Source organism: Giraffa tippelskirchi, chromosome 6, assembly GCF_054371585.1.
Source record: "Giraffa tippelskirchi isolate mGirTip1 chromosome 6, T2T-mGirTip1v1.2.pri, whole genome shotgun sequence".
Taxonomy (NCBI): domain Eukaryota; kingdom Metazoa; phylum Chordata; class Mammalia; order Artiodactyla; family Giraffidae; genus Giraffa; species Giraffa tippelskirchi.
In genome coordinates this window covers 84308689-84322402 of record NC_137280.1, presented here as the reverse complement: position 1 = coordinate 84322402, position 13714 = coordinate 84308689, and the positions used below count along the sequence as shown (strand labels likewise).

The 13714-nt window shown below is 51.9% G+C and overlaps 1 protein-coding gene across 7 annotated transcripts in view; it reads left to right on the top strand.

Annotated features, from left to right (window-relative positions):
- The window catches only part of SLC27A1 (solute carrier family 27 member 1), a 36936-nt gene extending 24741 nt beyond the window's left edge, over positions 1–12195 (top strand). For 5 of the 7 annotated variants that reach the window (XM_081496465.1, XM_081496458.1, XM_081496460.1 and 2 more), the window contains 8 exons: positions 732–823; positions 896–1005; positions 7007–7216; positions 8347–8473; positions 8563–8700; positions 8773–8937; positions 9340–9486; positions 10788–12195. In XM_081496465.1, coding sequence (XP_081352591.1) covers positions 732–823; positions 896–1005; positions 7007–7216; positions 8347–8473; positions 8563–8700; positions 8773–8937; positions 9340–9486; positions 10788–10945 — 1147 coding nt within the window. In that variant the 3' untranslated portion in view covers positions 10946–12195. The remainder of the gene's footprint in view (positions 1–731; positions 824–895; positions 1006–7006; positions 7217–8346; positions 8474–8562; positions 8701–8772; positions 8938–9339; positions 9487–10787) is intronic. The other 2 variants (XM_081496462.1, XM_081496463.1) reach the window with 1 other exon arrangement.
- The last annotated feature ends 1519 nt before the right edge of the window (positions 12196–13714 follow it).

Here is a 13714-nt window from a genome sequence, read left to right as displayed (position 1 = left end):
TCTCTAAGGCCTGATCCTCCTGCCTACCCCGCCTCCCTCCGCCCGCCCCCTCCTGCCCCCCGCCCCAGCTCTTGTTGAGGATCTTGTGGGCATCTTGATCTCAACTGGGTAAAACTCACAGCCCATCTCAGGACCCAGTGCAGTCCTCTGCCCCTCCTCAGCCTCCTCCTGCCCCCATTCCTGCCCCCAACAGCCCTCTTCTCCTCCACGACCATAGGACATCCCAACTCATGCCAAACCTCCCTGTACTTACCTTGGCCCTTGGAATAAAAAGCCTCATTCGTGTTGTGCACCACCTGCCACTTCTCTGATGTCATTTTCCTCCTCTGCCTCTTCGCTCGCTCTCTCCTCGATTCCTCCAACCTACCAGGTTGCTTCTGACCTTAGGACCTTTGCATATGCTCTGCTCTTCACCTGCGTGCCCTTCTCTAGCTCTCCCCACAGCTCCTTCTCACCAGGTCTCAGTCACCTCCCCAGACAGGATACCCCAGCCTCCCTGGCTTTGTCCCCTTCAACCTCTCTCTGTTGCTGTTTTATTCCTCATGGCACCAAACATCATTTCCTTTCTTTGTTGCATGTTCCTCACCCGCCAGCCTGTAAGGCCCCTAAGAGCTGGGCTGGCTCTGTCTGGGTCCCTGCTGTGTCCCCAGTACACAGCACGCTCCACCCTGCCCCCCGCCACGCTTTTCTCGGGGACGTGGGCCCCAGCCCCTGCACTCCCTGACCCGCAGGTACTACCGCATCGCAGCATTTGGGCACCACTCCTACAGCATGCAGGCAGCAGATGTGCTCTACGACTGTCTGCCCCTGTATCACTCAGCAGGTACCATGGGGCGGCTCGGGTGGGGAAGGGGGCAGGGGACCGGAGACCCCTCATCAAGTCCACTCTCTGCAGGGAACATCATGGGCGTGGGTCAGTGTCTCATCTACGGGCTGACGGTGGTCCTGCGCAAGAAGTTTTCAGCCAGCCGCTTCTGGGATGATTGCGTCAAGTACAACTGCACGGTCAGGCCCCGCCCCCGCCCGGTCAGGCCCCGCCCCCTTTCACCCCTACCCTCCTCCCACCTGTTGGCCATTACTTCTCTGAATGGCTGCCTTGCAGGGACGTGAGGGGGCTCGAAGGGGGCCATCCGTGCTTCATGCTCTCTGTCGGCCAGAGACTAAACTTTCAACATGTAAGCTCCTTGTATCCTCATAGCTGTTTGGGAGCGGGCAAAGGCATCACACCCATTTTGCAGGTAGGGAAACTGAGGCTTCTAATGCAGTTAGGATTGGATGCAGACTGCCTGAGCTCCTTAAGATGCTGCCTTTCCCATGCCCTGTGCCAGGTTTTCCCTGCTGGTAGCTGCAGGCAAATGGGTGCCGTCACCGCCCTGGCCTGGTTAAGGCCACAAGGTCCAGAGCTTCCTGGTGGGGTAAGCATGAGACAGAGGTGGAGGGCATCCACTGTCCTGCAGAGCAGGTAGGGGTTAAGACAAGTCCTTTCCTCTCCTCTGCCCTTCTCAGTGAGAGGAGACACCCCAAAGGTTTCAGTGCCATGGTGGGGGTGGAAATACGGGTGCTAGTACCTTCCTCCAGGTGGAAGAAGGAGTGAGAAGGGGGTGTGTCCAGAGACTGACAAATTGGGAGGTACTGACCTTACCTTGAACACGTGAGGCCCAGAGAGGTTCAGCCAGTTGCCTGGATCACACAATAGCGCAGGGTGGGGGCTCTGGGCTGGCATCCTGGGGGATCCCTCAGGGTGAGGACTGTGACCTGTTCTGCTTCTGAGGATTTTATGTTCAACCTGGAGGTGAGGGGTCTGGGGAAAAATTGCTAATCTGAATCTTGAAATAGAAAACAGTCCATTTGATCAACTTAATTATTGAGAGTTGCAAATATAAATGTGGACAGAAATGTTTAGGGGCTTCCCAGGTACCCATCACTCAGCTCCAGAGGAGATAGATACCCTGTCCTGCCCCCTCTGCCTCCCCACCCATGTCCCTCCTTCAGCCTTGTTGTGAAGCAGCTCCAGACAGCAGCCTGTTTCCTGCATAGATACCTCAGTAAAAACTCCAAAAGATGATTGGTTTTTTTCTGATTGAGGTGAAATTTACATAAGATTAGCCATCTTGAAGTGGACACTTTAGTGGTATTTAGTCCATTTATAGTGTTGTACAGCTAGCCCCTCTATGCAGTTCCAAAAAATTTCCATCACCTCAAAAGGAGATCCTGTCCCTATTGGCAGTCACTCCTCATTCCCGCTTCCTAGCCCCATGGCAACCACGAATCTTTCTGTCTCTATGGGCTGGCCTATTCTGGACATTTCTTGTAAATGGGACCTCTGTGTGGGCTTTTGTATCTGGTGAGGGCTGTTCTTAAAACAGAAGATCTGAAAGTGGGGTCTCAAAGAGGTATTTGTACATCCATGTTCATAGCAGATTATTCACAATAGATAAAACATGAAAGCAACCCAAGTGTCCATCCACAGATGAATGGATAAGCAAAATGGGTCCATCCCTTCAATGGAATATTATTCAGCCTTGAAAAGGAAGGAGATTCTGACACAGGCTACAATGTGGATGAACGTTGAGGATATTATGCTAAATGAAATATGCCCATCAAAAAAAGACAAATACCGCCTGATTTCACTTACATTAGGTACTCACAGTAGCTAGAATCATAAACAGAAAATAGGGTGGTGGTTTCCAGGGGCTGGGAGGAGGGGAGAATGGAGAATTAGCATTTAACGGGGATACAGTTTCAGATTTACAAGATGAAAAGAGTTCTGGGGATGGAGGGTGGTGATGGCTGCTCAATAATGTAAATGTGTTTAATACCCCTTTAAAATGGCTATCCAGGTGGCGCAGTGGTAAAGAATCTGCCTGCCAATACAGAAGACACAGACTTGATCCCTGGATTGGGAAGATTCCCTGGAGAAGGAAATGGCAATCCACTCCAGTATTCTTGCCTGCGAAATCCCAAGAGCAGAGGAGCCTGGTGGGCTACAGTCCATAGAGTTGTAAAGAGTCGAACATGACTGAGGGACTGAGCATGCACACAAAAAAATGACTAAGATGGAAAAAGAAAATGCTAAGATGGTGAATTTTATGTTATGTATATTTTACCACGATAAAAGAAAGAGGAAAGAAAAGAAGAAAAAAACCCCACAACCACATAACTGCAGTATCATTATCACAGCCCCAAAGCGACAGGATTTCTCAATCATCAGGAATCTGGACACTGATCCTGTGTTTTACCATGTCAAAAATATGGTTTTTTTTTCTTGTTTCTGTATATTTTTAAAAAATTTAAATTAGATAAGACCCACACACAGCAACTAGTTGATGTTTCTTGTAAGATTCCTTGTCTCTCTCTCATTCTTTCTCCTTTTTCTCCCTCCCTCCCCTTATAATTTATTTATTGAAGAAAGGGAGTTTGCCCTGTGGTGTGTTCCCTGTCTGGGGATTGCTGCGAGGTCCCTTGACATACTCCTGTCACTTTGGTATTTCCTGTACCTTGGGAGTAGGTTTAAGCACAGCAATTTTTTTTTAATCCATTTTTAAAAATTAAAGTATAGTTAACTGACCATGTTGTGTTAGTTTCAGGTGTACAGCAAAGTGATTCAGTTATATATATATATATATATATTTTTTTTTTCAGATTCTTTTCCATTATAGGTTATTATAAGATATTGAGTATAGTTCCCTGTGCTACACAGTATGTCCTGTTGTTTATTTTATATATAGTAGTATGTATCTTGGAGAAGGAAATGGCACCCCACTCCAGTACTCTTGCCCGGAAAATCCCATGGACGGAGGAGCCTGGTAGGCTGCTGTCCATGGGGTCGCTTAGAGTCAGACACGACTGAGTGACTTCACTTTCACTTTTGACTTTCATGCATTGGAGAAGGAAATGGCAACCCACTCCAGTATTCTTGCCTGGAGAATCCCAGGGACGGGGGAGCCTGGTGGGCTGCCGTCCATGGGGTCACACAGAGTCGGACACGACTGAAGTGACTTAGCAGCAGCAGTATGTATCTGCTAATCCCAAAGTCCTAGTTTATCCCTTCCCGCCCCCCTCCCTTGCCAGTCCTTTGTCATAACTGTTAGTTTTCTATGTCTGTGAGTCTGTTTCTGTTTTGTAAATAAGTTCATTTGTATCGGTTTTTTAGATACCGCATGTAAGTGATATATGATATTTGTGTTTCTCTGCCTCACTTACTTCATTTTATATGATAGTCTCTAGGCTATGAGGCGGAGAAGGCAATGGCACCCCACTCCAGTACTCTTGCCTGGAAAATCCCATGGACGGAGGAGCCTGGTAGGCTACAGTCCATGGGGTCGCTAAGAGTCGGACATGACTGAGCGACTTCACTTTCACTTTTCATTCTCATGCACTGGAGAAGGAAATGGCAATCCACTCCAGTATTCTTGCCTGGAGAATCCCAGGGATGGCAGAGCCTGGTGGGCTGCCATCTATGGGGTCGCACAGAGTCGGACACGACTGAAGCGACTTAGCAGCAGTAGCAGCAGCAGGTCCATCCATGGTGCTGCAAATGGTATTATTTCGTTCTTTTTTTATGGCTGAGTAGTATGTATATTCCATTGTGTATACATACCACATCCTCTTTATCCATTCATCTGTCAATGGACATTTAGGTTGCTTCCATGTGAACACTGAGATGCATGTATCTTTTCAAATTAGAGTTTTGTCCAGGTAGATGCCTGGAAGTGGGATTGCTGGGTCATATGATAGCTCTATTTTTAGCTTTTTAAGAACACTCTGTACTGTTCTCCATAGTGGAAGCACAGCATTTCTCAGCTACAGCACTGTGGACACTTGGTGCTGCCTCGTTCTCTGTGGTGGGGGCCATCCTGTGCACAGTAGGATATTTAACAGCATTTATGGCCTAAAATGGAGAAGGCAATGGCACCCTACTCCAGTACTCTTGCCTGGAAAATCCTATGGACAGAGGAGCCTGGTAGGCTGCAGTCCATGGGGTCGCTAGGAGTCAGACACAACTGAGCAACTTCACTTTCACTTTTCCCTTTCATGCACTGGAGAAGGAAATGGCAACCCACTCCAGTATTCTTGCCTGGAGAATCCCAGGGACGGCGGAGCCTGGTGGGCTGCCGTCTGTGGGGTCGCACAGAGTCGGACACAACTGAGGTGACTTAGCAGCAGCAGCAGCAGCAGCTGGCCTAAAATCACTGGATGCCACCAGGACCCAACCTCCCAACTGTGATAATTAAAAATGTGTCCAGTCATTTTCAAGTGTCTTTACCATGGTTGAAAACCACTGCTTTAGATATTTGATTGATTCAAGGTCTTTTTTGTCTGGGGTTCCATGTGGGTGGTGTCATGGCCTCCTACTGGGAGGCCCACAGTGTCTGGTGGTCCCTCTGTTTGTCCTTGACATGCATATGTTGCATCGGGCTTTGTTCACTGTCTCCAGGCCCCTGAAAGGCTTCCATTCTGTTTCCTTGAAGAGTTATTTTTGTGACCAAGAGAAAGCATTGAGGGGCTCTATAAGGAGTAGAGAGGGTGGAATCCTCAAGTGAAAGTCACTCAGTCGTGTCCAACTCTTTGTGACCCCATGGACTGTAGCCCGCCAGGCTCCTCTGTACATGGAATTCTCTAGGCAAGAATACTGGAATGGGTAGTCGTTCCCTTCTCCAGGGATCTTTCCTACCCAGGGATCAAACTGAAGAGGCCAAATAGTGGACAGCTTCAGGCACACCTTGATGAGGGTGGGGTGGGGGTCTATCTCTCTTGTTTTTCTCTTCCTTTTGATCTCTTCTTTCCTTAGTGGGTGGCCTCCTCCCCACTTCCCCAGGAGGGTTCCTGGCAGCTCCAGTTGACAAAGAGCCTGTGTTCCCACCAGTCCATTAAAAGTCTCAGGGATGATTCTCATTGCCTGAGCTGTGATCACATGCGTATCCTTGAACCAATCAGTGTCTGAGGATGGACTGGACTGATTGGCCAGGCTGTGTGACTTGCTCTGCCCTGGAAATGGGGTGGGCTGGGCCACCAAGACATGTGTGAAGGAGCCTGAGGGCAGAGGCTTGCCTCCTGGTGATCTTTGCCCAACTGTATCTCCTTTCTGGGTCTTAGTGCCTTCATCTTCAATAGGGAGTGTTGGGATGATTAAACAGATGAGCTCTGTGTTAGACAGGCTGGTATTCATCAGATACGCACCAAGTGCTGCTCAGCCATGGTGGCATTTGAACTGAGACCTGACTCTCAGTGCATCAGAGGGAGGAGTGTTCTAGGCAAAGGGCACGGTATGTTCAAAGGCCCTGAGGAGGAGACCCATGTGACAGAGCCAAGTGAGCACCGGAGTTGGAGGGAGGCAAGGTAGTGAGGAAGGCAGGGCCAGATGGAGTTGATCACAGGTCAAATTTTATAATGCATTTTGGTGTGAGTACTTTGAAGCTATAATGATTGCCATGGTGGTTCATTCTGAACATGTAACTGTTTCATTGAGACTCTGGAGCCAGGATGCCAGATTCAAATCAGATTTTAACAAATTATCAGCCTTGGTGGGCACTTAACCACCTGTGAGCATCTGTAAAATGGGGAGGGTAATCATTCCGAGGCTCACCAGCAGAGGAGGACTCAAGGGCAACTGGGGTATCTGGGAGACAACCCCAGAGGGTGGAGCCACAGGAAAGAGAGGGAAGGAGCCGGCGGAGAGGGATGGTGAGTAGGTGACTCCATGAGCCACACTGACTTCAGGGAAGCCACAAAGAACATGACTTGACAGTTGTCCCACCCCTAGGTCAGGGCTGTGGGCGGGCAGCCTGAGCTCAGATAGGGCTCTGAGCGAGTGCATAGGTATAAATGGTCTGAACTGTTCTCTTGCTGTCATAATCTTTAAGGCCATTTTGCTCCTAGTGCCCAGATAGGAGGAAGGAGGTTGTTGGGTCTGGGGGGCCTCCAGTCTGCGGCAGCCTCCGCCCCCACTGGGCTCCTCTCTGCCCCAGCACAGGCGCCCACTGTTCACTTCCTGCCCCATCCCCAGGTGGTCCAGTACATCGGGGAGATCTGCCGCTACCTGCTGAAGCAGCCAGTGCGTGAGGCAGAAGGACGGCATCGTGTGCGCCTGGCAGTGGGCAACGGGCTGCGGCCGTCCATCTGGGAGGAATTCACAGAGCGCTTTGGCGTCCGCCAGATCGGCGAGTTCTACGGGGCCACTGAATGCAACTGCAGCATCGCCAACATGGACGGAAAGGTGGGCGCGGGTGGGGCGGCCCGGGCAGGTCTAGGGGTTCGGGGAACACTGCTCCCTCTTTCCTCACTGGCCCGGGTTCCCATAGAACAGCCTGGTTTGTGGTGAGCAGCTTGGCCAGGGCGCTGGGCAGCCTTCCTGCCAGCTTGCTCAGTTACCTGACTGTCGCCCCTGAGTTCCTATTCACAGCATGGCCCTGTGCCTCAGCCTTTCAGAGCTTCAATTTGTAGCAATGGAGGTGACAAGGGAGAGCAGGGCTTGGGGGGATCCAGGACCAGGAATAGGGCGCTGATCTTCTACTAGGCAAGTCACTCAGGCTTCTTGGGTCTCGGTTTCCTCATCAGTAAATGGGATTAACAACTTAGGTTTGTTCTAATCATGGAACATCCTGAACTCAGCATAGCACCCCTTCCCCCTGCAGTAAGCTCTCTGAAAACATGTAGACGTTTATGATTAGCAAGTATTATCTCCCCTCTATCCTTGCAGGACTGTCCTTCTCCCTTATCAAGCCTTTCCCACCCAACGTCAGGGACAGAATAGGAGAAGAATAATGAAGCAAGCACCCCAGAGGCAGGCATTCTTTTCTGTCTCTTGCTGCTGGGTCCCCAGCACTGGACGACAAGGCCTGGTCCGTGCCATGCACATGGGTTAAATGTGCAGCCCCAGAGTACACTCTTGCCAAACCAGCAGAGGTTGTTGCTGTAACAAACATGCCCAACCGCGTGCAGCAGTGCAAACCCACTAGATGGGCATTTCTGCTCATAGAACTGAGCCAGGCAGCATGCCATGCAGTGGGCAGAAGCCCTGCCAGTGCCCCTTCGTGGCTTCAGAGTCACTCTGGGCATCCACTTCCTGCGAGCCTGGAGGGTTTTAAGGACCTGGCTGACTGGCAGGTCTCCTCACGTGACTGCAAGGGAGGCTGGGAACGGGTAGAAAGGGGGCATGATTCCTGGTGGGAGCCTGCACTTCATAACCCCCTCATTCAGATCATCGAAGATCAGAGTTGGGGTGACACCAGGAGTGCTAATTCTAGGCCCTGAGGCAGTAGAGGCAAGGTGTCGGGGGTGGGGGTCAGGGGAGGCCACACCGTGTCACTGCAGGGCTCCTCGCTGACTGGGTTGGCCCCATCCCAGGTTGGTTCCTGTGGCTTCAACAGCCGCATCCTGCCCCACGTGTACCCCATCAGGCTGGTGAAGGTCAACGAGGACACCATGGAACTACTGCGGGATGCCCAGGGCCTCTGCATCCCGTGCCAGACCGGTGAGCAGGATCCCGTCCAGTGCCCCCGGGGAGCTGGGGGCCCCACCTCCTGCCTGCCCCGCACAGCCTGAGTGCTGCCTCCTCCCCAGGGGAGCCTGGCCTTCTCGTGGGTCAGATCAACCAGCAAGACCCACTGCGTCGCTTCGACGGCTACATCAGTGAGAGCGCCACGAGCAAGAAGATCGCCCACAGCGTCTTCCGCAAGGGTGACAGCGCCTACCTGTCAGGTGTGCAGATCCCAGGGGCCGGCTGTGGGGATGGCGGGTCACCGCCTCACCTTCCCCTCTCCCCTCTGCCAGGTGACGTGCTGGTGATGGATGAACTGGGTTACATGTACTTCCGGGACCGCAGTGGGGACACCTTCCGCTGGCGTGGGGAGAACGTCTCCACCACTGAGGTGGAAGGCGTGCTAAGTCGCCTGCTGGGCCAGACAGATGTGGCTGTGTATGGAGTGGCTGTGCCAGGCAAGCTGGGGCTCTGGGGGTGGTCCTAGGGTCCTGGGGGCAGCCCCAGAGGAGCCCAGCCAGAAGGAACTTGGAGGTACAGGTGCCCTGGTAGGCAAGACCTAAAGCAGTGCATAGCCTGGACAACCGCACTCAACAGGGTGGTAGCCTGGATCTGGAATTATTCCTCATGCTTGATGTTGAGCTTCAGTTTCCTCATCCAGGAAATGGGCTCATGAAATCATCTGTGGCTCAAGGTTGCAGGGAGTACAGCAGGAGCTCAATAAAGTGTTCACTGCTTCAGTGAGCATTATCCCAGGTGGATAGGGCTGGAGATCAGAGGCCGGGGGCCACCACTGGAGGATGGATCTGGTCTTATGGTGGGGCAAGGAGTGGTGGTCTCAGCCAAACCTCTGTCTCTAGGAGTAGAGGGCAAAGCAGGCATGGCAGCCATCGCAGACCCCCACGGCCAGCTGAGCCCCAATGCACTGTACGAGGAACTGCAGAAGGTGTTGGCACCCTATGCCCGGCCAATCTTCCTGCGCCTCCTGCCCCAGGTGGACACTACAGGTGCGGTCCCCTGCCTCTCCATCCGTCCATCTGTCAGTTTCTCAACCATTTACTTAGCCGTTCTGGTTCAGCCCCTGTGCCTGATCTAACCTAATGGTCTAACCAGCTGGCACTATGAGCTAAGCTCTTCTCTTGATGTATTTACACACTTCTTTCCATTCCTTACTCCTACTCCCACTGGCCATCCTGCAACGTTTGGTGCATTTCTTCATTTTCAGCATTTTTCTGAGGACTAGGAAATTTGAGCAAATCATCTCACACCTTTGAGGTTTCCTATTTTGTAAATCACCTGCTCCTATCTTTCACCGATCTTAGTATTCTCTCATTCTTTCTTTGTGATTTATGGGAGTGCCTCCTAATAGTCTAGATGTTAATTCCTTAGCAATTTCAGACATTTAAAATCTCCTCTATTTTGGAATCTGTTAACTTTGTCCATGGTGCCCTTTATTGAAAAGAAGCTTTAATTTTGATACAAACGTAAACCCCACTATCATCATCTCCGCCCCTGCTTTTTTAATCTTGAGGTTTGCACTTTGCAAGTTGCCTTCCTTTTTTTTTTAATGGCCAAGCAGCATAACTTGAGGGATCTTAGGATCAAACCCATATCCCCTGCAGTGAAAGTGCAGAGTCCCAAACACCAGGGAAATCCCTGAAGTTTCATTAAAAAGAAAAAAAAAAAAACCTTCCTAATTCTTGAGCACACAGGGATTCTCCCTCGATTTTCTACAAACCCAGATCTTTCACAAAACCCCACTTTAATTGTCTACTGCAGGGAGTGCAAACTTTTTCTTTAAGGCCCAGATAGTAAATATTTTCGTGGGCCACAGCCTCTGCAGCAATAATTCATCTCCTCAGCTGTAGGGCAGAAACAGCAGTAAGTAGTGTGTATGTGTCCGAGGGTGGCTTCCTCAGATGGGGGGTTGAATTTGGCCTGTGGGTAGATCATGGGCTTATAAGTTGCTGACCCCTGACCTCCTGTGTGACTGACCCAGCCCTTTCATCTTCTTGGTCTTGTGTGGGGTGGACATGTGACAGGCAGGGAGTATACATGGAGTTTTGGGTCATGAGGTGGGTGGTCAGGGAGGCCTCCTTGGAGGAGGGAGCATGAAGCTGAGATCCAAAGGCCAGGGGGGAATCAGGCGGGCAAAATGGGGAAGAATGCTCCTGGCAGAGGCGACAGCCTATTCAGAGGCCTGGAGGTGCCAGAGAGAATAGTGAGCTGGGGCAGGGTGAGGTTTCTGGCAGCCCCCTGCCAAGTTCCCACCCCACCCCCACCCCTACTTCCGCCCCCATCCCCACAGGCACCTTCAAGATTCAGAAGACCCGGCTGCAGCACGAGGGCTTCGACCCACGCCAGACCTCGGACCGGCTCTTCTTCCTGGACCTGAAGCAGGGCCACTACCTGCCTCTGGATCAGGGTGTCTACACCCGCATCTGCTCAGGCGCCTTCGCCCTCTGACACTCCTCTGTTGGCCCAAGACTCCGCGCCAGGCCCAGCGAGCAAAGCAGGCTGGAGCCAGACAGCCGTGCTCTGTCCTGGGGCAGAGAAGCCGGATTGCAGGAGGAGCCCTTGTTTCCTGCCCTTATCCTCCTCTTCTCCACCAACTGGCTGCCCCCGCCTGTCTTCCACTCCTGTGTCTGTGTGTCTGTCTGTCTGTCTCTGCTCCCTGCTTCTGGGCCTCCCCGCTGTCCCTGACTGTCCTCACCTCTTCCTCCATCTCTCCTCTCCTGCCCACTTCCTGCCAAAAGTAGAACAGACATTTCTGGGAGCTGCGGTCTGTGCGGGGGCCCAGCTGTCTTGGGGGCCTCTGTGGGTCCTCCCCACTGGGTGGTACACCCAGAGTGGGGCCGCTCCACCTCCCTCTCAGCTGTGCCTTATTAACAAACCCCACCCAGCCCAGCCCTCCCTAGGCTGCTGGATTCCAGGACACTGTAGCCCTGTGGGAGCTCCAGGCAGCCCCTCCGCCTTCCTTGCTGAATGAGGAGCTAGGGATGGTCTGCCTGGACAACCTGGGTTCAAGGGGGCCTCAGCCTGGGGCCCTCCAGGTCAGCAGGGAATCTCTGCCCAGCTGGGCCAATTGCCTTTTGCACTTTCTGTCCCTGGTAGCTCTCCTTTCTCTTGCTGGCCTTTCCTGATGCCCCAGAAACTTCTAGAACTGACTGTGACCACTTGGATGTTGCTCCTGCCCAGTTGTCACCATGGAGCTCCTGCTAGAGGGGACCTGAAGATGGCCCTGGGTGGCTGCTTGGCCCACTGCTCAGATGCTTACCCTGGAGGAGGGCTCTTGGGGACCCCACTTTCCGTGGCTGCTGGCAGGACCCAGGGGAATGGCAGCAGTGGATTTGGGGGAGTCTCCAAGTCAGGGGTGGCCTCTGAGATGCCCTCAGGGGTTCCTGCCTATTGAATGTTCCCCTGACCTTGCTAGTGACAACTTGGACCCTTGGTTGGTGACATCCCAAGACCACCCCGCCAGGACAGTGCAGACATTCCCATCAGCTTCGTTGGTGGCTCATCCTAGACACCCATCGGTGGGGCTGGCCACCCAGACTGCCCCCCTGCCGCTCCCTCTGGCAGCACCGTCCGGCAGCTAGAACAGCAAGGCCAGTAGCAAATGACTCCATGTGGTTTCGCATGGGCCTTTTCAAGCACTGAGGTTTTGTTTCCTTGTTATGTTTAAGAAATAAACCTGCAGAGCGTCTGGTGCCCGATAGGAGCTCAGTCACTCACCTTTGGTCCCCATGTGGCCCAGAACCCTGTGAGTTTCAGAGAGCAGGCCCCTCCCAGGGAACACACGGTTGGTCGCCAGACACGGGCAAAACACACTCGGCCTTTACTGACAGCTCCCGTTGCCTCTTCTCCCACCTGCAAGGTCCAGGGTCTGGGGACTGGGTAGGAGTGGGTGGAGGGGCCATGGGTTAGCGTTCTTACCACCTCCCTAAGCCTCTGGGTTCTGGCAGGTGCACAGGATGGCCCAGGACAGGCGGTATGTCTCGGCAGGTCTGGCTACCCCTCTCTGGGGCCCACCATGTGTGGCTATAGCTGAGTGAGAGCCACCAGGCCTGCGCGGGTAACTGTCTGACCTGGGATTTGAACCTAGGACACTGAGCTTCAGAGTTCATCTTCTTAGCTCCCTCCTCCAGAATTACAATGTCTGTCTTATCTTGTCTCCAAAGGAGAGAGGAAGAAGATCTTATGAAAATTGCTAGGTGCTAGGTGGGGGCACCCAGGGGGTGACTCTGGGGATGGATGGGGGTTGGATGAGTGCTGGACTAACCTAAGAATGGATGAACTACTGTTGTGGGGGTGCTGGTCCTTCACTGCCCACAGTGCAAGGAAGGTGATGCAAGGTAGAGCCTTTGAGATAGATGCCCAGTGAAGGTGAGAAAGATGTGTCATGGTGGGGACAGAGGCCCCTGGTATGCTAATAAGCAAGTGCATTCTGGGTAACATCCCTTCAGACATCTGACCACCTCCAAAGGTGTCATCATGGTCCTCCTTGAACAGATGAGGAAACTGAAGGCAGGGAGGGGAATGAAGTCACTGTCAGGGGTTCTGTTGAGGAAGTGGTCTAGTGGGGACCCTTCTCATTGCAGTCAGTCACTCTAGCTGCAACAGTGTAAGAAGTTCTTTCCAGACCAGCAAGAAAATCCTGATGACTCGTAGGTTCCGGCTCTGTGTTTGTTTGCTCTTAAAAATTAATAGATTTTATTTATTAGGGCAGTTTGAGGTTTACAGAAAAAAGAGCAGAAAGTACAGAGTTCTCATATGCCCTTTGACTGCTGTTTCCGCTAGAATTAACATCTGACATTTGTGGGCTACATTTGTTACACCTGATGAGTTAATGTTGATACATTATTATTAAGCCAAGTCCACAGTTTACATTAGGGTTCCACTCTGTTGTACATTCTGTGGGTTTCAACAAATACATAATGGCTTCCAACCACCCTTAGAGTATCACAAAGAATAGTTTCTCTTGCTCTAAAAATCCCATGTTCCATCTCTTATCACTCCTATCCCAACCTGTGGCAACCACTGATCATTTTACTGTCTCGCTAGTTTTGCTTTTTCCAGACTGTCATGGATGGACATGGAATCAAACTGGGTGTCATCTTTTTAGGGTGGCTTCTTTCATTTGAGGTTCCTCTATGCCTCCTTGTGGCTTCATAGATCTGTATCTTTTTTTGTTTATACCTAATGAGAAGCTCTGTGACTTGCCCCTGGGGACCC